This window comes from Neolamprologus brichardi, chromosome 11, assembly GCF_056152115.1.
Source record: "Neolamprologus brichardi isolate AB-2024 chromosome 11, ASM5615211v1, whole genome shotgun sequence".
In the NCBI taxonomy this organism is placed as follows: domain Eukaryota; kingdom Metazoa; phylum Chordata; class Actinopteri; order Cichliformes; family Cichlidae; genus Neolamprologus; species Neolamprologus brichardi.
The window spans coordinates 28,452,191-28,478,142 of record NC_142114.1 but is presented as its reverse complement, the minus strand read 5'-3'; the positions used below and the strand labels follow the sequence as shown (position 1 = coordinate 28,478,142).

Genomic DNA, 25,952 nt, shown 5'->3' with positions numbered 1-25,952 from the left:
TGACTATTGCTAAGCTAGCCAGCTCAATTAACATTCAATTAGCACCTCGGTTAGCTTTGGCAAAAACGGCCTCGTCAAGGTACCTGTAGAGTCGCTTGATGAGAAGGACTTTGGCCTCTGGCTCACTGTCCTGTCCGGGTCCGCTCATATTAGCGCTTAGCCAGATGTTTGATCACACGCTCCAGCGTTCAACTGCTGTTTCCTTCACCCGTTCCGACGCACGGTTGTCACGACTCCGCGGATTTCTTCCCCGGCAGCGACAACTAGCCAGCTAGTGCTAGCTATAAAGGCAGCGTTAGCGTCCCTCCTCTTCCCTCCGAGTCTCTTTCGTTTCTTTTGTCCTTTGGCAAAACCCCCTCTACCCATCCGTTCTGAAAACCGGGTAGAAGGGGGTGCCCAGTAATTTACGCTGTTCCTGGTCAGCTAAAACGCTCCGGTATGCTGCTTGTGTTGTTCCCCGCTCCAGCCATTGCTACGAAGGCGGCCATTATTCCTATCAGGCATTGACCGCCTGAATACCGCGAGAGCACACAACATACTCACGAGATTACGGAAAAGAGTTGCCAGATAGTCTACAAACCCTCCCTTTCAGAAAATCAGGAGTTCCAAAAGAAAGAAAGAAAAAAACATATTATGCAGTTTAGGAATAAGATGCATTTACACTTCAAACAAACACTGTACAGCCAGAAAACACTGAAGATAACATCTAATTTTTAAATCTGATTCATACTATTGGAGCCACGTTCCTACTACCATCTGTAAGGGATTTCAGATTGTTTTTGTAAACTGAAGAATACCTTTTATTTTTTACATATAAATTCTGTAATACAGAACAGAGTCAGACACTTCACGTGAGAAGTCAGAAAACAAAACAAAATAATTAATTATAAAAACATTTAAAAATAGATGCTCAAGTTTTTTTTGTTTGTGTAGCCACCGGTGAGGATGTTTCCTGGTAATACACAGATAACTTTGGCACATCTAAATTTAATATATATTTTTTCATTCACTTGTAGAGTTTAATTTCAACAAGGGCACACAAAAATATTTAGGGACTGGATACTAAAGTATAGACTGTCTAAAGTACAAAAATGTATTAATTCGCTTTTCTGCTCTGAAAAACACAAAACCCCTTTTGAGTCTTTATATCGATTATTAACGTTGAGTCTCAACTGCCCAGCATTGCATTAATGTTTTCAACCAAATGACTTCAAACTTTTTTCAAATATTTCTGAAAGACCAAATACAGCAACACACTCTCAGTGGTTTACAAGCAACAAATAGATATACATACCTTCAGTCTTGTGTCAGAGCTGCTTATCCAAATTTCATCCCAAGGATGCTCTGCTGCACTGAGATCTGGTGACTCGACGCCATCTGAGTACCGCGTTTTTCAATCTTCTGTTGTCTAATTTTGATGAGTCTGTGCAAAATGTAGCCTCAGTTCCCTGTTCTTAGCTGCCACATGTAGTCCATCTGCTTCAAGGTTGGATGTGTTTTGCTTTCAGAGATGCTCTTCTGCATAGCTTGTTTGTAACTAGTGGTTATTTGAGTTACTGTTACATTCTTATCAGCTGTAAGCCCTGAAGGTGGCCATGCTGGAAAATCCCAGTACATCAACAATGTCTGAAATACTCACACCAGCCCATCTGACATCAAGAACCATGCCACGTTCAGTCATCTTGAACTTGTTCAAACTTGACAGGCTGTCTTGACCATGTCTGCATGTCTAAATGATTTGAGTTGCTGCTGATGTGAAAGGCTGATTAGATATTTGGGTTACTGTGATGAGCAGTGAAACAGACGCACCTAATAAAGTGGTTGCTGAATGTATAGCGTGACTTCACTGGACTAAACAGTAATTGGTCCTATGTTCTCAGACTGTATTTTTTTTCTGATGCTTTAATCTTACGAGTATTATTCTGCTTTTCTTCATTTCATCAGTTTTGTAAAATAAAAAAAAAACACTTTACATTTCATTTTTGTTTCTGAAACGTTTTAATTCATTCATTAGAGCTGACGTGATTGGCTGATTATTCGTGTTCTGACAAATGTGAAAATGTTTTTGATTGTTGGAGTGTATTTTGCAAAGGTGAGTCCGTGTTATGAAAAATGCCCTAACTGTTCTGAGTGGTGGAAAAGACCTTTCTGCTGTGAGAATTGTGCCAAATCAATTGAATAAAAACTGTAACGTGTAATCACTAAAATACAAAAATCATGCAAAAATCATCTGAAACCACAACACAGACTACACACACAGTTTTTATGAATACGCTCAGAAGTGTGTGGTCATGCATAGGACAATGTGATCAATCGTCCACTCTGATTATTATAGGACAGTTTGGTAATTTCCATTACCAGAAAAAAATGAAATGCCTTTTGGCAATTTAGGAATTACGTTGCTGCATGGGTTACAGGATTACAGGTCATGTTATATATATATGCAAAACCTCATGTTTGTTTTTGTCCCATATTGGCATTAATACCTACAATATTTACATACAATTTATGTTTTGATCCTTACACCATGTTGATCAAAAATGCTGCTTAAAAACTGGGTTTATTAATAGACTAGAATGCACCTCTGTTCTTGTAATTTCAGGTAGATGCCACTAGAGGACTATAAAGCTCATGGATTATTGCACATCTATAAAACATTTCCATAATTTTAAGTTTTTATGTATATGCCTACTGTGGAAATGTGACAGAGAGCCAACTGTCTCTCAAAAACACAGATTTTGAACGGTTATTGCAAGCACATGGGGTTTTTTTTGTTTGTTTGTTTGTTTTAAATTTCTCAGTGTCCTCTGGCAGAATAATTACAAGAGTAATTACAGGTAAGTTGGTGTGGAACTCTCCACTCTGTTTGTTCAGTTTACACATCATGAACCCTCTGCTTAAGTGCTTTTTCTTCCTTTCTGTCCAAAGTCACAAGTTGCAAACCCCTGAAGGAACTGCAGGCAATTAAGTGTAGGAGGATGAAGATAATTACAAGCTTACTAAATTCAGTCGAATCCCCAGATCCCAAATCTTACCTGCCCTCCTCACTCTGGGCACCGTGTCTGAGGAGCGTGTGAGGACATGATCTGCTCCACCACAAGTGAAGAATCACAACACTGTGATGCAACCAAATTCTTACTGTGAACTGATCACCAACTTCCTTTGTTTTACATGTACACTGAACACACCCTTCTATCTTTAGTGTATTTTTACAAGAGGTTGTCAAGTATAGTGTTTTTGTTTTTTTAATTAAATAAATGAGATTAAATGTACGGCTTCTCTCTTTTACAAACTGTACATTCATTCAGAAGTTTTTATGTGGAATTAATTATGTGACACAGGCTGTGGGAAACTGCTACTATATGTTAATAATATTAATAATATGTTGGCTGTCGAATATTACAAGCTGTGTATGATCAAACGTTGTTGGTGGTGGTGTAAGTGGGACTGACTCGAGATTTATTGCTAGATCGTATATAAACGATAGGTTGATGCTCAGCAGTGAATTTTGAAGGTAAGCCCTTTGTCAGTCAACTAGTTAAAAGACACTATTACATATTTCCTCTTGAATTAAACCATAATTTATAAAATGACACAGCGTTAAATTGGCCTTGAGACTAGCACACCAGACCATAAAGTCATCAGGAAAGTGTCTGCAGACATCGTAAATCAAAAGCAAAGGGTCATTTTCTACTACAGTCATACAACAAGATATTTTGCAACCATGAGAACTGCCCCTACTGACCATTAAAAAAGGAGATTTAAGCATAGACTGTATTTAAGGTCCAATTCAGTTGCTTAAATTAGTAGATGTGAGGTCTAGGAGCTAAAGCTGCATGTACCAGCACATCAGTTAATCAAATAAGTACAAGCTTTATCAGTATCCCGAAATTCTTTTTACTCACATTACAACTTTTTGCATTGGCCTGACTTTAAAGCTCAAGAGGTACCACTTAGGTTTAATGCAATTTTTATAGTATGGCTCAAAAACGTAGATTTGTGCATGGTAACTCACTGTATACCTAATGCTATCTATCTATCTATCTATGTATATATATATTAGGGGTGCAACAATACTCGTATCGATATTGAACCGTTCGATACAGTGCTTTCGGTTCGGTACGTGTATGTATGAACAATACAAAATTTTTAATTTATTTTATCAACTTTCCTTCTGACGATGCTGTCTGTGTTGAGCGCTCAGTGGATCTGCGCTCTAAAGTGCAGCCTAGGCGGAGTAGTCGAACGCAGATCCACTTAGCGCAGCGCAAGCTAGCGAGAAAGAAGCTAAGCTCGTTGCAACATGGCAAATTGAACCTCCCCCACCCTCACTCAGATCTGGCGTTTGGAACTATTTTGGTTTTCATGTGACGTATGACCCTGAAGGTAAGCGCGTCATGGACAAAAGTAAAACAGTATGTCGGATGTGCTGCAATGCTCAATTACATGGGTGGGAACTAGTGCATTAGCGCAGTTAGCTCGTTAACGTGTTGGCCGTCCAGCCCCACGCACAGGGCGATCCGCGGTAGCTCGAGATTTGCCGTGTTGTGGCGTTAACGTCATTTTAACGAGATTAACGCTGACAGCACTAGTGGGAACACAACGAATATGACTGCACATTTACTCCGACATCATCCTAGTGCAAAGACAAGTGGAAGCAGACAAAACAACAAGCATGCATGCTACAAACTTTACCCGAGTCATTTAGACAGCCGTTAGCACATGATTCTCCTTATGGGGACCTGATATGTTTAATATGCTGCTGAGAATATAGCCCAGAAGAAGCGTATAGTAGAGCTTTTATTTTGGAAAGAGACATTTCTCTGTAATAAACTCTCTTTTCCAAAGATGAGGGATTCCTCAATCAGATTTATTTTTTTATTACTTTGTTGTTTCAGCAACATTAAATTTAAAAACTGTACTTTTGAGTTAAAATATATATTTATAATTTTAATAAACAAATTAAAAAAGCATGAACATTTTTTGTACCGAAAAAACCGAACCGTGAATTTTGTGTATCGTTGCACCCCTAATATATATATATATATATATATATATATATATACACACCAGACTCCAGTGTGTCTGAGTCATCAGAGTAACAAAAAGGCCCAAAAACTCTTGTTCATCTGCATGTGGGGAAAAAAAAAAAAAAAAGGGGAATAAGGTTGATTAAACTTTGGATATGCAAATAAAGAAAAAGGTTTTCTACTTTCTCTGAAATCATCCAGAGTTGGTCCAGAAAGGTAGAACACACATTTCCACACAAAGTTAAGAATTTAATTATTTGTTTATTTATTAATTTATTTACGTATTTCTATCTCCAGAATCACCCACCCGAAAAATATAAATTCCGGTGTATTCCAAAAAAAAAAAAAAAAGAGAGAGAAAGGAAAAAAGGAACAATGGCATCTTCATCAACTGCATCAAAGGAATTAATCAACAAAATCAAAGAGGCAATAATTATTATCATTATTACAATAATAATTCAATGATCAGAATATCCACATTCATAACAAATCCATATACAACTGCAATACACTCTTCAACACCACTCTTCCATTAATATACAGAAAATCCCCAAATGTCTGTCCTGTCAAAACAACAATAGAGGAGCTTTCAGGGAGGGTGGGGGCTATGGCTTGTCAAAGGGTAATGGAGATGAGCGATCAGCGGAGGTAACGGATCTAAGGTTAGTAAGAGTATAAGGGGGAGGAGGCACACTTATTTAGTAAGGACCTATACAAAAACGAGCAATGGTGAGTAATGACAGCAGACTTTCATGGAAGGGTTCGCCAGTCTAGCCGCACAAAAAGGTTAGACGGTTCCATGAGAAGCAGAATTTGGGGAACAAAATTTCAAGAAATATATAAGGGTTGTCTGAATAAATATATAGCTCTGAATGACAACCGCTGCAAACATATAAGTGAACGCCAGATACGCAAGAACTCAAAACAAGTTGAGAATTTTTTAAAGAAATGCAAATGGAGGTTTCTGGGGGGCAAAAAAGGTCTAAGTCTATATATGTACAAACATTGCTTGGTCACCCAAATCTACTTAGAAAAGCTTTTTTAGTTGGTCAGAAAATGAGTGCAAGCTTAATATTACGTGAGTTACTTCTTGTATGAGAGCTTCAAGAATGCAGCTAGAAGTGACAGACCTTGCTGATATTCTAAGTCTGCACAGAAAGTGCCTCTGATAGCTGTCAGTACATGTAAAAACCTTTCCATGCCTCAATATTGGTAACTTGAGAAGACCTAGTCATAGAAAGAGAGAGAAACATTAGAGGAAAAAATAGCTGTACACTCTGCATATACAAACAAACCGTATATACACATAGACATACCATATATACACATGTATCCAGTATATACACAAAGATTGAGCCAGTACACACACTTATATACAAACACATTCACTCGTTTCAGCAGGACCTCTAACATGTCTCTCTCTCGTTTCAGTCAAAAGTGGAAATGGCAGGGATTTCAACTCAGATTGGTGTCAGTGGAGTCCATCCATAGAAAGAAAAACGGGGAGTTTTACAGCAATTTGACTGCAGAAATGTGGCCACACTGAAACCAAGAGTTCATCCTCTGCTTGGTTAAAACTCTACAGACAGGTAGTCGAAGTGGAGTACAAAACGATAGCTGTAAGAATGTCCTTATCCAATCACTTTCACATCGTCCGTATATGGAGAGCTCCATGGCGACATCTGTCCACTTTATTTCGCTTTTGAACAATAATAACCAAGAGCAAGGAGGGATCGGGTGTCAGCAACGTGCAAACTGTCGTAAGGGGAGTAGGTGAAACACGAGTTCATCCCTTTCGCCGCAGTCTTTTGGGGGCAACTCTTCTTTCCAAAAGATTGTCTCAGTAAGAAACTCGGTTCATATAAAACGGGTTATTTATGAACTTCCATTAGATAGAGGCATCTATCTATATCAAGAAATAAATATCTCCTCCGGAAGATTTTAAACGAAGAGTTTTTTTCTTTAATTGTAAGAATAAGCAGTTTCATCATAGAAATATAAATAATAACATTCTGTCCGGCTTTTCAAAGTCTTCGCTGAAGCAAGAGTATTGTTTAGAAGCGGTTTTACGTTATGAATTAGGCTGTGCATATTTAGGTTCCTTTAAAATCAAACGCTGAACAAGATTCAAACGGAAGAGCTAAAAACTACGAGGAGAGAAAAAGATCGAGTGTGTCTAGAACGAAGTAAGTGGTTAAATTATGGTTTTTTAAAATCCTAGATGCATAAAGAGTGAATAGATGAAGAGGAATCAAGGGGTAATTTGAAAAGACTACAAGAGAGATAGATAGAGAGAGAGAGGCAAATAAATGCTATGAAAGCAAATCAGCTTGGACTGAAAATTTTAAGAGAAGTCAAGCACCTTTGAAATACATCTTACCCACCCCTCTCTCTCACTTTGAGCATCGCGCCTTCCTTGGCTTTTGTGTTCCTCCGTTCTGCTGATTGATCAGACTGCATAGCTGTTCTTTGCATGCTCGGCAGGCTGACAACAACAATATCTGTCCAGCCTACCTTTTGTTTGTAAGTCAAATGTAGATCCAACCATGAGGCATCAAACATATTAAAAAAAAATAATAATCCTGTTATCAAATCAGAGAGAGAGGGCCCAGTAAAGTGAAAACAAAAAAGCCAAAAAAAACCCAGCATTTCCTTACATGGTCCGCTGGGGCTCTGCACCATCCTTTGAGCAAAGAGAATGGGACCAGTGCCCCAAGTTCTCCCTTTGTCAGCCAATCGCGTCACGAGAGAGGGCTCTGGACATTTGGCCATGCCACCCTGCAGACTGCCGATGGTGCATCAGCCAATTAGGTTCCACATTGTCCTCGATGAAGCTTTGAGAGTGGCTGGGGGAGAAAAAAGGGAGACAGAGAGAGAGAAGAAACGGGGGAGGGTGCTTGATCAGGTGCTATTAAAGCATAGCTATTGACCGAGTATCTGCATGGTGGCAGTCTTTCCAAAGCTGGACTCGTCTCTTTTTATTTTCTATAGTTTTTGTGTTCAGCTCTGAGGCAACTGCTTGTTTACCTGAGTCACTGAGGTATTTTCACAGCAATGTTAATTTCTCAATCACGGATCATATCACGTCTCAGAAAAGACACTGATGTTCATAACCTAGCCCGCTTTGAATCCAACATTCACCACACAAGTAAATTCACAAGAAAGAAGTAGCCCTAAATAGACAATCTTTCCCTGCATAAGACTGCTAGCATTATAAACATTTGGTGGTTCAACATTCACTATCATTAGAAGTCTAATCTAAGCTTAACCACTGCAGGCCATTTTTGACCTTTGACACGGCAAAAACAAAAGTGTTGTGGTCTGTCTAAAGTGAAAAATGGCTGATGTGAAACACTTCTTGAACTTTAAAACAAGTTGTTGCAGAGCGACACCGGCGTGTGAGGCTACGAAGACAAAAACAAATTCACATCGAGACGAACCTTACAGCAGACAGTTCATACACAAAATGAAGGGATATGGATACATGTTGCAAACATTTCAAAGACGTGTTTTCAGCATTGGACACATGAGAAATCAAATCATGAGTTCATTTGCAAAGTACATCAAACAATTCTCTAAAATTTATTGATTTTTTGCTTTGTTTTCAACAACAGGTCTCTTTTCATTTAAAAAAAGAAACCTCAAGTTAAGCAAACTACACACAGTAATATATAAGATAATATAATATAGAATAATTTGTAGAATCAGGGATATAATTTATTTTATTGTGTTAAGCAAGGCTTTATAAGGTGCATTTGGTTGATGACTAGCTAGTCTACTGGCCAAAGGATACTCAATACATCTATCCCAGGCACTTAACGGCAGGCTTAGCAAACCTAGAAATGGTCTTTTCACAGATATTTGTAAGGAAACAAAATCCTCTTTGTGTGTAACTGGCAAATTTGAAAGTAAAAATGGGGTAAAATGTAGCGTATGCCCAAACAACTACGAACCTGTTTTTACTATTTATTTGTTTTGGTGAAAATTGCAAGATAAATTATTAAAGCTGTGTCTGAAACAAGCAAAATAATCATCTTCTAGAAAAACACAAAGAATCAACATAATTTAAGTGAAAGAAAAACAAACAAACACCGAATACACTTCATTCATCCCTGTCTGTCAAAGTATTAAAATTACTAGTGCTAGTTGTAAACTACAGATAGCCTTTGGAGGCAAAAGTGCAATAGTTGATCCATCAATTCTGAGCCTGGGAGCTGCTTTTATTAAATGTGATTAAAATCAGAGATTGGAGGAGTGCAAAAAAAAACAAAAACAGATATGGAAACCCCAACACCCCCGTTTAAGCATAACACAACATGATGCACGAAGAACAAAGACGGACACACACGGAACATATCGGGAGGGGAAAAAAAAGTCCTGTCAAAGACAAACTGCAGAAGAGAGAGAGAGAAAAGACAGTGAGTGAACCATGAAAGAGGCAGTGCTATGGCAGACACAGACAGCTGACTTGGAAAATGGCACCATTTGTTTCTGTTTAGCACCAGTTTATCACAAATCGGTTCTGAGATTGAGAAGAGAAAAACTGCACGAGCTCAGTCCAAAAACAAGACGTCCCTTAGATTGAAAAGAAGAAAGAAGTTCCCAGAAATGTCTCTCATCACTCAAACCGCTATGATGCTTGATCTTGTGTCTTTGAATCTCTGTTTTCGGCCCATATATTGTTTCCCTTACTTGCAAAGCCAACTTGATCGCCGTCTGTTAACTGTATTGCAAAACCCTGTTGGAAAAACACTCAAAGGCACTATGAAAGCCAGACCACATTGCCACATTCCTACTAAAACAAACTGTAGCCTGGCGTGTTCAGGATATATTAATGCATCTACATCCATGGGAGTCAAGGGTTACTGTAAGCTAGCTTCTAGCTTCTAGCACTTCTTTGCTAATGGCTACTATGAAGTCTTTGGGGTGCAAGACATTCTATAGTTCTTGATCCTTACATGTTTGTTTCTAGTGGAATCAAAACAGGCGATGAGTGCACGGAGCACATATTCACATATCTTGGTATGCATGTTAATGCTTTGTTTGACAGATTCAAAGTACGTAAGGTATCGTTGTCTTGTCCTGCAAGACTGATACTATCTGAAGCTGCATGTGAGCATCAAGAGAACAAATGTCCATTGAAGAGCCCTTTGTGTTGTGTGTTAATGTGTTAAGCACTGTACAGTAGCTGTATGATTACTACTCGTCTCCTGCTCGCTTTTCTTCTCTCTCTTGCCTGGGCAATAAGAACATAAAAGGGGATTTCTTTTCAAAGAACTGTCTTGCTAAATGGGGAAAGGGCAGGGGTGGCGTTTTGGGTCATCTCTCTCTGATTTGGCTCAGTGCTGTGTTTGACCTACTCCCCCTTCTTCTGCTATGCCTGTAGTTGCTGCTGCTGTAGTTCCAGTTGTCTGTGAGGTTGTCATTGGGGAAGATGTTTGGCTGCCACGGAGCTCTCCATTCTGACTAGGATGTTGATGAGGAGCGGGTAGAGAGGGAGGATCTATGGTTTGAGGGAGGACTCCATTGTGGGGCGAGCTGACAGAGGAAATGCCCGAGGAAGAGACTCTGAGGCCTTGATCGTTGGTTACTGCTCCACCTCCTCCACCTCCCCCTCCACCTTCAGTTTTCACACCGGGGTCTGCAGAACCCAGGGAGGAAAGCTGGTCCTCCTAGCGAGATAGAGAGAGAAGGGAGGGGAAAGAGGAGTGGGAGCAGGGAGAAATGGTCGTAGGAGAGAGGCCATTCAATGAAAGATGGGAGGGATGTGAGGAGTTGCAACAGGAGATGTCCAATCAAGGCAGACATGTAAAGGGAAAAAATACACGTTGAAGAGGTGTGAAAGTGTGGGAGAAAGGAATAGCAGTGAGATAAGGATGGAAAGAGGATAAAAGAGAAAAATCACCAGAGAAGGACATGATTTGAAGGGAAAAACATCAACAGCGAAAAACAGAAATAACCAGATGGAATGCATACGTGTAGAAGCAATGGTCAAAGCAAAGCGAAGGTGCGTTTGGAAAACAACAGACGGGTGACAAGGGATTGGAAGAACCACACATAAAGAAGGAGAGACACAGAGAGAGGAGAGAAAGAGCCCAATGAGTTACGAGGTTGATGCGTGACGCACACCAATAGAAATGGTAGCACAAGAAAAGGGACACAGGTAAAGAGGAGATGAAGGGGAATTAAAAATCTTGAGGTCAAAGGATCCTGATCCTCTTGGCACGAGTAGGTGTTTGTCAGGTGTCAGGCAAAGTCAAGAAGTCAAGTGAGTCATCTTCTGACAGTGAGTACAAATAACGCTCAATAACCACTAATTTTCAAAGTAAAAGCGCGTGCTTGAGCAGCTGAAAATATTCTAAATTACAGACTGAAAAAGAGCGCTAGTCTTATGGCTTGAAAGTAAGCTTAACAGCACTCGCTGTAGCATAACATGTTACGCAAAACATGCAAAACTGTCAAGACACATAGAGGTCAGCAGCAACTTTAAAAAGCAAGTCTTAAACAGTCTGACATGAAATCCAAACCTCTGTCAAATCCACCAACCAAAACATCCAACCCAAAGCCACTGATCACCGCAGCGGGCTGCTGCACGGGTGTTCCTCCTGGGTTGGAGCTTTTGATTAGACATTCAAGCAAAGTTTGGTTTTACTTTTGTTTTTTACTTACATTAGAGCGAAATAACAGCAGTGCAATACTAGAGTTTTATTAGTTTATATCAAGGTCTGTTTGCAAGCCTTCACTTCCAGTCTCGTTCACTGATGTCTAAGAGCAGTGGGAAGAGAAAACAATTGGGTTATTATGCCAATAGACAACTATGATGACTCTATTCATACGGCTGCTTAATGTAACAATGCACGACTTCAAGATGATTTGAATACAGAAGCATTTTGAAAGCTGGAATTCACAGTTTTAACAGCAGACCTGGGTAGAAACCTCTTGAAATAATTGCACTTGATTTATGGTGCCTGACACGTTTGCTGTGTGGTGTCTAGACATAATTGCAAAGATTCAGTGACAGTGTAGGACGAGTGCAGCAAGCATCTAAAAGAGCTCGAAGATCTGTGCAGTAATTTAACTTTAAATCAAACAGGAAAATGTTCACATATTATACATGTGACAGTAAAAAACCACTTTAATGCTCACACACAAGAAGTATGAGACGCTGTAATGTGAATGAGATGAAGTGCTGTAGAGGGGAAGACAGGAAGGAGGAGAGATAGTTTGGTCTGCATCCAGTAGAGAAAATGAATCAAAAGCATCAAAAGCAAATAATCTTCGCTTAAACTGTGTCTGATGGGTGTGTCCGCTGTGAGGTGTCTCCATTTCAGTTAAAAAGAGTAAAAAAGAAGAAATAATAATAATAAAAACAAAAAATTACCCCAGAATTAGATGTGAATTGGCGGGCCTTTTCTCTTCTCAATCAGAACCAAAATGAATGCAAACACTTTCAGTTGCTAACTGGTGCTATGAACAGCTAAAATCTACTATGGTTACAGACAGTTACAGGATGCCAGTAACATGACTCCACTATAGCACTGGTTTTATTAGTCTCCAACACAACCAACAGTGTTGTTTAATATCCATGTGTAGTCCAGTACACATGCCTATTAAACTGGGAAATCAGGCAGCTGAACAAAGACATGGCAAAAATGTTTACTGACATCCTTTTTAACTTACCAAACTTGCTTCACTCTTTGTGGGCTGTAGTGTTTGATTACGTGGTGCATTCAATTACAGCTCGGTGTGAGCGTGTGTTTTTGTATGCTAATGAAAATCGCAGTATTGGAGACAGAAACACAAAACACTTAGTGGAAATATTAAGTGTACTGTAAATGATGCAGAAAATAAATTATCACACACACACAAATTCTTACCCATCTCCTCCAATCTCCAATCACTCCAATTTGGAACGTGAATGTCTACAGCAAACTGTGAAATCTTTCTCACCTTCACATTTCAGACTAAATACCTGCTGTACGTGCTGGTTTTATCACTCTATATATGGGTAAAAAAAACATAAAAAGAGACCTGCAAGTCTTGAAAAGCCTAGCTTGATGGGTATTGAGCTTCTGCTTTGATAGAAAGTACAAAAAAGAAAACAGCAAAAAGCAAGAACACGGTATGCATGTCGCACATAAAAAAGACGCACAATAACAGCTGACCTACGCCACCATTCGGACAAACAATACGCCCAGGTGCCAAACACGTACAGAAACACATACATATCAGGAAAAACACACGGATTCACTGAAAGACACAGAACACAACACAAAACATGTGCACGATAATCAGTGTTCTTCAGGGAAGGACTGGGTCAGATACGGAGATTTCACATAAATCATGTTTGTCATAGGGCGTGGCAGGAGGGATGGGAATCTGAATGGAAAATGTGCATTTAAAGTGGTGCTAAAATATGGCACGTTTGAAGAAAAAAAGAGAATAACACTAATATTTCATTTACTTTCAGACTGATTTACAAGCAAGAATGGTAAAGCCTTGAGAAGCCGTGTTTTCAGTCTGCTTTTGTAAGCTGCAAACAGTTGCAAATATTCAGTTTCTTGCTCACAAATCTAAAGTCTGGAATTATTGCAGCTACTTCTACAATTTCATTGCATTCAAAGTTGTTTTAAAGATACTTTTAGATATCTGTTAGTCAACTTCTACTGACTAAAAACGTCATCAAAAGAACGTTAAAAAGATATGAAACGTATGCTGTTTGTAAGTAGCATATAATTATGGAAATACTTCCTTAAAACTGACTTTAGTTTAATTAAAGCCAAAGAAAAATTACCGTTACATGTAATGAGAAGTGGAATTTTGCAAATGCCAACATATTAAAAGCAGCAGAATCAATAATTCCCATTGATTGCTGAATTTCTCTGCATTTCAGCAGCTGATTCAATGCAAAGTAGAAAGTTCTCCGTATATGACTTGAAATTAATCTGTGCATAATAATGTTGGCATATATGTATGTGGATTGCTGGTTGTGACTGGATCTTATGTGTGAACAAGCGATGACATTTTCATCCGCAGAGAGCAACAACAGTCACACACAGAGAATTTGAAATGACATTAAAAAAGCTACGGCAGTATTTCTTTATATTTTTTGTCAGGGGATGTCGAATGCTTATTTGTCAACATAAAGAGAAAAAAGCAGTCTCAGTTCTGTCTCGTCTAATTCAAGTAAACATCCAGGAGGTCTATCACAGAATATTTCCAAGTTAGCAGTGGATAAAAGGAGACACGTTAGTGTGTTGGAAGGGTGACAATAAAAAGCACAGCGGGCTACCTCCTCATTCAGCCCGACAAAACAAAGAAAATGTCATTTTTATGTGTGTGTGTTGTGGAAGAGAAGCTCACTTCACACAGTTCCAATCATGGCGCTGTGAAAAATGACACATTTTTGTCATCTGTCAGAGTAAAGAGAATTTAAAGCTGCAGCTGTGCATGTAAAAACACATACAAATAAAATACATCTTTCAGCATAAATCGGCAGCAGGAGAGGTTTGCCTTCAGGGCTTCCTGCCAGAAAGCCTTCTGACAGAAATATTTCCTTTCTTTTGTTATTCTCAGCTTGCAGGTTGGTTTGGTTTGAGCAGCAAAACTAGTTGAGGTTGATTTACATTATATTCCAAGGCAAGATTATGGCTTGGATTAAAATGTAAACCATGTCTCAGAAGAAAGTTCTAAAAGTAATGAAATGAAAGCAATGAAAACATCCTGTTCTGCTCGCTTTTGGATGTCTGCCTTTGTTTGCTAACTAATGAAATGTTAGCAGTTAATAAATAGACCTTTACAATTCTACTATAGGTGCCTCAAGTGTAAGTAAAGTTGTTAATAGCAGGAAAATGCAGCAAAATAAAGTCGTTTTTCATGAAAAAAGCTAATGAAGGAATATAGTGAGCATAGGTTTCTCATTAGAAAACATTGTGAAAACCTGCTTGTTCTCATTCGACTGTGCCTCTGTTTATGTGTTCTTGATATTAATATTGCTACAAAAGTCTTGAGCCACCCCTCGTTAGTGGAAAACTATCAGTCATGGACTGGCCTCCCCAGAGCCTGAACCTCAAAATTATCGAAGCAGTTTGGGGTCATCTTAACAGAGAACAGAAGAAAAGGCAGCCGACATCCAAAGAAGGCCTGTGAATGTCCTTCAAGAAGCTTGCCGAACTATTCCTGCAGACTGCTTAAAGAAATGACGAGAAGATCACCTCAAAGCTGTGCTAGAGCTTTAGGCTGTGCTAAAAAATAAAGGTGGTCATCATAACTGCACAGTTATTTTTGCCTTACTTATTGAATTTCCATGTATCTTTGCATGTATCAATACATCACTGCATGCGTGGGTCCTTTATCATGTGACACAGCATCCTTTTCCTATTTTCATAACAAAATTTAAAGAAATGCAAGGTGGCTCACGACTTTTACCCTGTACCATAAATATATAAGTAAATACCCCTGAAGCCTTTATTTGCCCCAAAGAAAACATTTGCTAACAAATGCCTATACCGCTGTGATTGCATAAACTTACAATCACAAAAGCAGTATAAATATGTTGATATTATCTTGCAGAACAAAATGTGAGTATTAAAAACTTTAATTTTTGCTGTTTTTTTTCAGTTGGCCTAAAAAAACAGCCTTTATCCCTGCAGCAGAGAACGTGAGGCTGCAGACTTCACGTTGTCACTGGAGATTTCATAAGCATGTGTTATCTTTTAGGTTAAAGTATTAATCATATAAGGCCATCACTTAATGAAATCTTTCTTACATTGGTAAGTGGACGCAGTGCAGCCTTGCAAAAAGAGCCAATCGGATGTACAAATTGGAGCGGTAGCCAATTCAAAATGAATAGTTATTAAATTTATGAATACAATTTCATGTTCAAACTGAATCCTTCACAACTGGACTCGTTTTAAAATCAAATTGATTTTCTGTTTCACCAACAGTAATTTGAAGCTTTTGAACAGAGACAATAAAATCGGAGCTTTTAGCTGGAACTGGTTTTCTGCCAAAAAAAACCCATTTTGGGTGTTTTAATTAAATTTTTGAAAACCTGCTGAATAGAGTCACAGTCATTCCCGACTTTAAGGGCTCCAGCTGTGTGTTACTGCCTAGAACGTCACCTTCAAGTGTAACTGGACTAAGATGTTAAGTTAGCTGAACATTAGCGAGCCACTCTGCCTGACGACAAACAGCTAAATCACACAGTGGTGGTCGTGAAAGCCCTCAGTTTGTCTTATCAATAAAAAGATATCCTCTTGTTTTTTAAAGCATGCCCTCTGCTCAGGATGGTGTGTTCCTATCAATTTTTTATTGAGCCACATTTAAAATTCTGCCTCTCGAGGACATATTATCATGGGACATAATGTTCACAGGTCGGCCTGGTACTGTGTGCAGTTATTGATATTGCAGTACATGATTTATGGGCAGGAGAGTGCAGATAAGATTTAGATGAAGACGACTAACTAAAATTTGACATTATTTTGTTGTCACCCTAACACACAGGCGTGCCCCTACGAAACATCAGTCGTCTCTGTCCAGACCTTCTGTGACAGTCCTCCTTTTTATGAGTGGGCAAAGTGGGCCTGTCAGTGTGTGGGCCTGCAGTGAGTTCACAGGATGCTGTATAAGGACAGGGACGCACATAGAGAACAGTAGAAGTGGAAAAGAGGCAGCAGTTATGGATGGAGAGTGAGAGTTTGCCGGCTTGTTTATTACCTGGTTACTCGGGGTGGGACAGGCGCAAGACGGGGCTGCACTAGGATGGACTGACGCCTCCCCTAAGAGAAATCACCGTATCTCATCAACATAGGAGGAGAGGAGAGGAAACGAGAGGAGAGGAGATGAGAGGAAAAAGGAAAGCAGAGGAGGACTAAAAGCAGGAGGCAGGAAGAGAAAACTGATTGCGAAAATAAATAAAATGAGGGACGACTTGTGCGCAAGTGGGGAGGGTCCGGAAGGGCGGTGAGGGTAGAGGAAATCAACAGCCACCCAAACAATACATACAAGGTGCACAACACAACATGAACAGAGAACAAGAACATAAATATACATATAAAATGCTTCCTAAGGCATATTTACATATATAATGGCAACCAGAGACACACAGCAGTGTCAGACACGCAACAGCCTGAAAGCGTTAGAGCAGCATGCCATGCAGCGTATCATTAACAGAAATCATGCTTGTAGGATAAGAAAGGAAAAGGCGTTAAATCGTGCTCTCCAAACGCCATCTGCATCTGAAAGCAGCTGAATGTGTCATGTTTCCTGGTTCAGAAAGGTAAGAAGACAGCATGAAGAACATGCTTATATCAAACATGCAGTTATCAACGCTATGGAATATATACACACTTTGAAAACCCAGAAAGACCCAGTTACATCAACACCATATGCAAAAAAAGAATATACTTTTTTTTAACAAATTTACTCTAACACACACACACACACACACCTCGCTGAAACTCAAAGTTGCAAGAAATGAGCACAGGGAAAGGAAATCAATCTTAAATGAAGGAGATCCTGATGTGATTAATGTAACTACAACCTCAGGAAGTATTTTTCTCTTTGAATGCTGATAACTGATCAAAAGAACGGTTTAGAAAAATCTACAAATGATCAGTCCAACACTGTCAAAGACAAACTGTGAATGTTTCAAGTTACAAGACATTGTTATTACCTCTGTAAATTAAAAAGAAAAGTGATACTATTGCAGTGACATTTACAGGCTTCTGCTGCATCTTCATCCCTGTAAAGCCTACAAACATCTGCATGCCTGGGTGGAGTTATAGGTGGAATACTTTCAGGTTCTAAAAATGTGTTTTCCCTTCACATGTGTTGCAGTGTTTTAGTTCCCTGTTTGCTGTTCCCTAACTGCTTTACTTTACCTTACAGCTGAATCATCTCCTCTTTATTGTTTCAGGGCAGCTCTGTGTCCCAATGCATGTTTATGGAGGAAATTTATTAGGGGTGGGGGAAAAAATCGATACTGTGTAGTATGGTGATATTTTGTTGCTAATAATGTATCGATACAGGGACAGCAGAAATCGATATTTTGTTACAAAAAAGGTTTTTGTGCTCTGACTTCAGAGCATGTTGATCCTTTTTCTGAGCAAGAATCCTGACATTCCTTCACTGTCCAAATGTGTTTAACTTTTGGCAGCAATAAACATGACAGTTTACTTATTTTAATTTAAGACATGTTTTATTTTAATTAAGTTTAAAACTTTTTTATTTAATGTAAAATTATATTTTGTTTTAATTTTCTTTCAAATTCTTCAGTTGCTGAAGGGGCTGCATAGTTTTTATAAACTGCATAGTTCAGAATAGCTATAATTGTACCAGATGGTTGCGTTCAGTTAAGTTGGACTAGACTGTAATACAAACCGTTCAGTTTGTCAACAATAAAACTGAAATGAGAGAAAGACTGAGTGTGAGACTTTGATATTAGATAAAATGAATATTGATAAAGTTTACCTTTATGTACAGAATCTGAATATCGCAAAATATTTTTAAAAATTGCAATAATATCGTATCGTGCGTTAAGTATTGTGATAATATCGTATTGTGGGATGTATGGTGATTCCCACCTCTAAGATTTACCCACAAATAAAAACATTATAACTGACTCAATGTTCAATTTCATTATGAATTAATTTGATTTTTGTTAAAACTGACAAAAGAGTCGTGAGCTTCCTAGCAGCAACCACTGCACAGGCACAAAAAAGGACCTAAAATTTAAAGTCACTGTTTACATTAGGCAAAAAAAGCATTTAAAATATGTGTTAAATGTAAGATTAAAAAAAAGAGAGAGCGGGCCAGGGGCTGACTCAAGATGTGATCGATGTGGCCAGAATTCTGCCTCATTGTCACACATGTTTTGGACATGTCCTAATATCGCTACCTACTGGTCTAAAATATTTAAAACTTTGTCTGATATTTTTAAAAAACAGCTCCCCCCAGACCCAGTAATGGCACTATTTGGTGTAGCTACAGTCAAATACTTAAATAATAAACAAATTTGTGCTCTGAGTTTTATAACATTGCTTGCGAGACGCCGTATACTTCTAAATTGGAAAAATAAAGCCCCTCCAACTCATTCTGCTTTGTTAAGAGACACAATGTATCATTTACAGTTGGAGAAAATTAAATTCTCATTGAGAGATAATGTTAAACAGTTTTACCTAATTTGGCAACCCTTTATAGATTACTTTAATAAGTAAAACTGGGAGGGATGGCCTCCTCCCATATCTGCTCCAAGATTATATACATTGGTCTTTTTTTGGGGGGGATATATAGATATATGATTGTTTATATAATGGTAATTATATTTTATGTAAAAAGGATGGGGAGAGGAAGGAAGGGAAGGGGAAAAAGAGGGGAGAAAAAAAAAAGAAAAAGAAAACTATGTTACTGTAAACGAGATACATACTTTGTTGCCTGATTTGAATAAAAAAAAGGAAAAAAAAAGAGAGAGAGAGAGGAAACTCTCGATTGTTTAAATCAAATCTTCTTGGAGTGTTTTATTCCTTTTCTTTTTGGAGGCATTAGGACACTCTTGTGGAAAGGATTATGGCATTCTGCACCTGTGATATTATGTGAGGTCTAATTAAGTGTGGAGTGTTGTTTTGGAAGATGGTAGCAGTGGCCTGAGGAAACAACAGCACCATGGCTCATCCCCCTTCTCACTCCCTATTAATTTACTCTCCCACCCCACACTCTCAGCTGCTGCGTGTGCACCACACATTAAAAGTGAAAGTTATCACGTTGGACCGAACTGTCTGCTCATCTTAAACGCTGAGGTGACAAGCACGAGTGCCTAAAGCTGAAATAGAAAACTAAATACTAACTTCTGACAAAACAGCCCAACAAAATGCTCACTCACAGTAATGGCTGTTTTAGCTTCGAGCGGTGCACATTAAAGGAACATTGCAGCAGTATCTTCCTTGTCACATCACATTTTCCCAGGTTTCAGCCATGTACAGCACATTCACATAAACTGGGGGATTATCATCTTTGAAATTACAAAAGGTACAATAGAAACCTGAATATTACATAATTTATCAGATTAAACTTTCCTCATCTTTCATTTACATAGCGCACGCTAACACGGTGAAGAAAGAAATCATCACCCCAGCCTAGTTTTATTATTATAATCATCACTGATATGCTGACATTAGCTTGTAGCTGAAAGCATTAATGCTGTCCGAATGGTTTAACTTTACAGATACACTAAATTGATAAAATTACTGGGTCGGCTATATCTACAGGAGTTGCTTGGCCGTAAAAACTCATCTCATGAAGCTCCTGGCTCACATTTTTCATGCTGATGTTAATGTCAGAGAAGGTCTGGAGCTCTGCAGTTAGTGCAGGCAACTTTTACACACTGTGGACCTCAGCACTTGTCAATCCCACTCTGTAACTTTACCTGGTCCGATACTGTTTACCTGAGTTGCTGTTGTTCCTAAACACTTCAGCTTTGTAATAATACCACTTACAGTTGATTTTGGAATATTTAGCAGGGAAGAAAATTCATGAACTGACGCTCAGACTCAGTGAGCTCTTTGAACGACCCATTGTTTTACAAGTATTTTCAAAGGCACACTGCATTTGATTTTATACACCCATTAAAATGCGACTGTAAACGCCTGAATTTAAAGATTAAAAGGCCTGACCCAATATTTTTGTCAGTGAACCATGGTGAGAGTCATTATCCACAAATACATCATTTTTGGAACAGTGGAGAGCCTTGCTGTAGTGGCTGGCCTTTTAAAATTACTCCAAGAGTGTGATGACTCATTCAGGAGGACCCAGAACAACATGTGAAGAACTGCAGGCCTCAGTTGAGGCAATGATTCAACAATAAGCAAGAAACTGGACAAAAATGGGAGAATTCCAAGGTGAAAACCACCGCTGACCAAAAAGAAGACTTTTGGGGAAATATTCTGTAGACTGATGAGACAAAAATTTAACGTTGTGGAAGTTGTGACTCGCATTGGTAAGTTTAGGGCCTGAAACTCAAGCACACTTGGGTTATGCAACTGGAAAATTATCCCAAAAGGTTTGGAGTTTGCCTAGTCAAAGTCAGAACTTAAATCAGATTGAGATACTTTGTTATGTCCGTGCACAGGCCATTCATGCTGGAAACCCCCCATTGTGGCTCAATTAAAACAATTCTGCAAAGAACAGTGGACCAAACTTCCTCCAAGTGATGTGAAAGACTCATTGTCAGTTATCACATTGGAGTTCTTGCTGCCAAGGATGGGACAACAAGTTATTAGGTTTAGACTCAGCCACCACCTCTGCTCTCACTGTCACTCAGCACCAGATCTCAGCCCATAGGTGTACACCAGGGGTGGGCAACTCCAGGCCTCGAGCGCTGGTGTCCCTGCAGGTTTTAGATGTCCTTGAACCAACACAGCTGATTTAAATGGCTAAATTAGCTCCTCACCATGTCCTGAAGTTCTCTAGAGGCCTGGTAACAAACTAATCATGTGATTCAGGTGTGTTGACCCAAGGTGAGATCTAAAACCTGCAGGACACCAGCCCTCGGGGCCTGGAATTGACTGTACACCAAACCGACCCAACCAATGTCATCGTCAAGTATGCTGATGACGCTGTGGTTGGGCTCATCTCTGATACAGATGAGACAGCGTACAGGGCAGAGTTAGAGAACTTGAAGCTGAATGTCCTTAAAACCAAAGGACTCATAATGGACAGGAGGCACAGACAGGTCCACTCGCCCCTGATTATAAATGGAGAACAGCTGGAATTATTCTCCTGGGCACCCACATCTCTGCTGATCTCACCTGGACCCTCTCCTCCTGCCGGGGTGTTTGGTAGTTACAGGCAGGCTGTGCAGAGGGTTATTAACACCGCCCCCCCAAAAAAATCATTGGCTGCCCTCTACCACCCCTGGAGGCCAGATCCTCCTGCCTCAGGTAAACCAGGGCCATCACAGGTGACTCCTTGCACCCCACCCACCACCTGTTTGACCCGCTGCTCACTGGTCAGCACACGTCCAGACCACGAAACAGCCTCTTCCCCTGTCAACAAACACTATCCCCCCACACCCCACGGTGAGCCATGGTCTGAGTAACCCCCATCACACAGGCCACGCACATGTGTACTTATACTCAGACCAAGTCCTCTGCACTACTTCCAAGCACTTTGTATATATTCCTGCAGTTTGGAAAGATTTCACCTGTTTGTTATTTATTCCGGTTGTCTTACTATTTATATATTATTCCTGCACAGTTGCCATGGAGCAGCCATAATTTCGTTGTACAATGACAATAAAGGGCTATTTTATTCTATTGCATTCTAATATACGATTCTCTGAAATATGTAAGTGTGACAAAAAAAAGAAATTAAGAAGTGCACAGATACTTTTTTGCAGCGCTGTAAATGTTTAAATATAAGGATAAATTAGAATTTTTAAATTTGAATGAGCTGAATACATGAATACATTTGCATTTACTTTCCTTTTTTTCTCTTTTGCAGCTTGATTGTAATTCTGCAGTTGTAAGAAAACTTTTCTTGTGATTACAGGAATATAATTTGGTACTTTTAGCAAAATACATCTTTTCTGCTGACAGAGAACATGACTTATCATGATTGACTGTGCTTCTAAAAGTCCTGGGTTTTTCTTTCTTTGTTTTCCTTCTTAATATTTTAAAAAATCTGCAGTAAATCAAATTCTAAGTAGTGTTATCCATCTGGCACCAAATTTGGTTTATATGAAACATAACTTCTCCAACACCAGTCCAAACTCACAGGTTTATAAATCCATATAGACATTGAAATACTAATGCAGTACATTCTTGTGGGTCGTTTCAGAACATATCAGCTGTAATCATGACCACCAGAGTGACACTCGGAGTGTCTGTCAGCTCTTCTCTTTTGGCATATTATTAATTTATTATTATTTTCAACTCTCTGCACCTCGAAAGGTCAACTAGAAACCTACAACGATGCATTTTTAAAAATAATTTTTCATGCAGTTAAATCAGTGACAATTCAAAAGTATGACCTAATGAATGAAGGAACATGTCAAGTTGGGTTACTGACTGAAAGGAAATTACTTGGAAATTGACAAGTAAAGAGTTATTCCTTCATTCAATGGTCAGAATAGAATTTAATGCATTTAAATTTATATGTACAGCACCTGAAATTGTAATGCATTATATAGTTCTTATCATGTTGGATTAGCAACAAAACTCTCGCATTAAATTACTAAAATTTGAAAATTCATGAAATCTTCTACCTCACAATCCTTCACGTCATGATACAACTGTCTGACATTATTTAAAAAAACCCTCTAAAATCCACATACAAATCAATTTTATGGATTCATGGATGCCTCCAATTATTTTTAATATATTCTCGTGTTTTTAATGTCTTTTTGGAAACTATGAGTTTGCAAATGAGTATGCTGCAAATGGGACACAACATTTGCAATTCTTCATATTTTTCATGGTATAATTTCCAGGTTACGTGAGTCACACCAGAGTTCATGGGTGAAGCCACGGCTACGTTAGACTTAGTTACAGCAAACATAGTGACACAGAAACCACACAAATCAGTGTCAGACGTGACAACGACTGCTACAGCAGCTGAAGCCAGAACTTTGAGATTTTTATCTGTGAAATTTGCTTTATAAATACATTTTACTTACTTACCTACTACAATGAAAAAATATCTTTACTTTTTCACACTCCATTACATTTAACATATAAAGTATTTTGCATGGTAACATTTCCTGGGCCCTTTATAGCGCTGAATTAGCCTACTTGGTCTCAAATCTCATCTAATTGAATCCCTCTCTGTGAAAGAACTGCCGCTAACTGAATGAATATGATTGTTTACACCTAATATTGCATTTTATTTTTATTGCACCATAGAGGCTGCTGAGAAACATTTCATTTGAGCTTGTGTACTTCTGTAAATAGCATCCGAAATGACAAGAAACACTCTTGAATCTTGAATCTTGCAAAGTAAATAAGTGCAAAAGCATGTACCATGTCATACAACTTCATATAATGTATTAATATATATTACTCAGCTACACTTAATTGATAAATTTACTATAGAATCTAATTTATAAGAGAGATAAGTTGACAAATTATGATGTAATCTCCTTGAGGTGATTACATTGATCCCTGAGGCAAATTTACAAGCTATATATTTACATTTAATTAAATCAGCAAAACTTGTACAGGTCACAGCATTAAAGATAACAACACAGCAAAGATGTTCCAATAATATTTCTACATTTGAGTTATATATATATCAACTCATATGACTCATGCTTGAAGGTGGGTTTGCTCAATTTGACAGGATGGCAGGATAAGGAAGGGGGTGGGTTTGGGGCATGAAATGAGAAGCACTGAGGAAGGAGAGCTCCCGAAGGCACAGCACCACCATCACGCAGCGTACAATACAGTAAGACGTGAGCTTCAGCTGTTCAGTAATCTGTGCGAAAGGGGAGCCACCAGGAGTTTTAACCCCAACATGCTCGGCAGAAAGGTTTCACAGAAGCGACTACAAAACTGGCAACATCACCACAGACCCAGATACGTTCACAAACCCAGCTAGAGTCAGACATCCTGATAGCTTGAGCTTAAGAATACAAACAACGGCATTCTTTCATCTCTCATCTTCAAAGCTTCCGCGTATGTTGGCAGACGAATGGCAGTCAAACCCAAACAGGACAGGTCAGGGACAGGGCAAGGCAGAGGCAGATCAGAGGGACCACATACACACAGCAAACGAAATCATATCAATAACAGAGGGGGGGAAAGAGAGGTAGGATGGAGAAAGAAGATAGCACGGGCCACCGTACGAACTCGACGACAGAAGAAGCAGTCTCACAGACCTGATCAGCGAAAATCCTGGTTTTTGGCTCAAGGATGGCTCCTCCTCTTATCTCATCCTCCACAGCCATGAGTCTTGGAAGCAGAGAAAGAGAGAGGGGGAGAGAGAAAGTAGGGAAGGGGGGGTGACAGAAGGAGAGGGAGTATTATGAATTCAAAATGATACTTAACAAGATGTTGAGCAGATGCATCTCCAACATCTGGCTCAACGACATCACAGTGATACGATGCTGATCTCCTGTATCTCAAATCTAAATCTCAAAAACTGATAGGAAGCACAATCTTTTGAGCCACCGAGCAGCAGGAACGTAAGCCGTGCTTTATGAGGCACTGCCAATTTTCACTGGTGGAGCCTTGTTTCGTCCCCATGGGATTTATCAAAGTATTTCTTCCCAATTTAAGGTGTTTTCAAAGCGCAATTACAGCCAACAGTGGAAAATTACACCCGGTTGTGTGACGTGAATGTTCAGTAACTGATCCCCATCATCCCCAGGGAATTTCCCATCTTGCGTAACATGGACTGACCAAGGCGGAAAAATCCTTTGACTAATCATTTCAAAGACTCTGCTCGCAGATACTAGCGAGAGTCCGGCTGCAGTTTTCATGAGCCAGCAAACAGTGCAGGTTTCCCAGCTTTCATGATTATTCAAGTGCCAGCGATAGAGTCATTCAATGATATTTCTCACAAAGCGTTATCTTACACTTACTTGGCCAACTGGCTAGATTGTGGATATTGTCATTTGGTGTAAATGCCAAGTAGAAGTTACCGTGAATAAAGAAAGACCTCTCAACATCATAGACTTCAATGCATCGCCTTCATGATTTTCCATGTTTTCCATTTTTTTTTAATCGTAGCTGACAGCAGAAGAAGAAACATCCTTTATTTTCTTAACATGAAACATGACTGTTGGAATGTTATCCCTTTATAATAGTCAACTATTGAGTAATCTTGCAAACGCATGTCAATTTGTCAAAGTAAAACAAGGTGGAAGATTGTCACTTGTGCATTCATTAAGCCACTAATCCAATCAAATAGTTGACAGGAACATTT

General features: G+C 39.1%; 2 protein-coding genes across 4 annotated transcripts in view; both read right to left on the bottom strand.

The window, feature by feature from the left end:
• Positions 1-534, bottom strand: part of smg5 (SMG5 nonsense mediated mRNA decay factor) — a 29,528-nt gene extending 28,994 nt beyond the window's left edge. The window contains exon 1 of the mRNA XM_087848486.1: positions 84-534. Coding sequence (XP_087704612.1) covers positions 84-148 — 65 coding nt within the window. The 5' untranslated portion in view covers positions 149-534. The remainder of the gene's footprint in view (positions 1-83) is intronic.
• Positions 535-7,782: 7,248 nt separating this feature from the next.
• The window catches only part of syngap1b (synaptic Ras GTPase activating protein 1b), a 206,736-nt gene continuing 188,566 nt past the window's right edge, over positions 7,783-25,952 (bottom strand). For all 3 annotated transcript variants that reach the window (XM_087848482.1, XM_087848483.1, XM_087848484.1), the window contains 2 exons: positions 24,904-24,976; positions 7,783-10,702 (listed from right to left, as the gene is read on the bottom strand). In XM_087848482.1, coding sequence (XP_087704608.1) covers positions 10,370-10,702; positions 24,904-24,976 — 406 coding nt within the window. In that variant the 3' untranslated portion in view covers positions 7,783-10,369. The remainder of the gene's footprint in view (positions 10,703-24,903; positions 24,977-25,952) is intronic.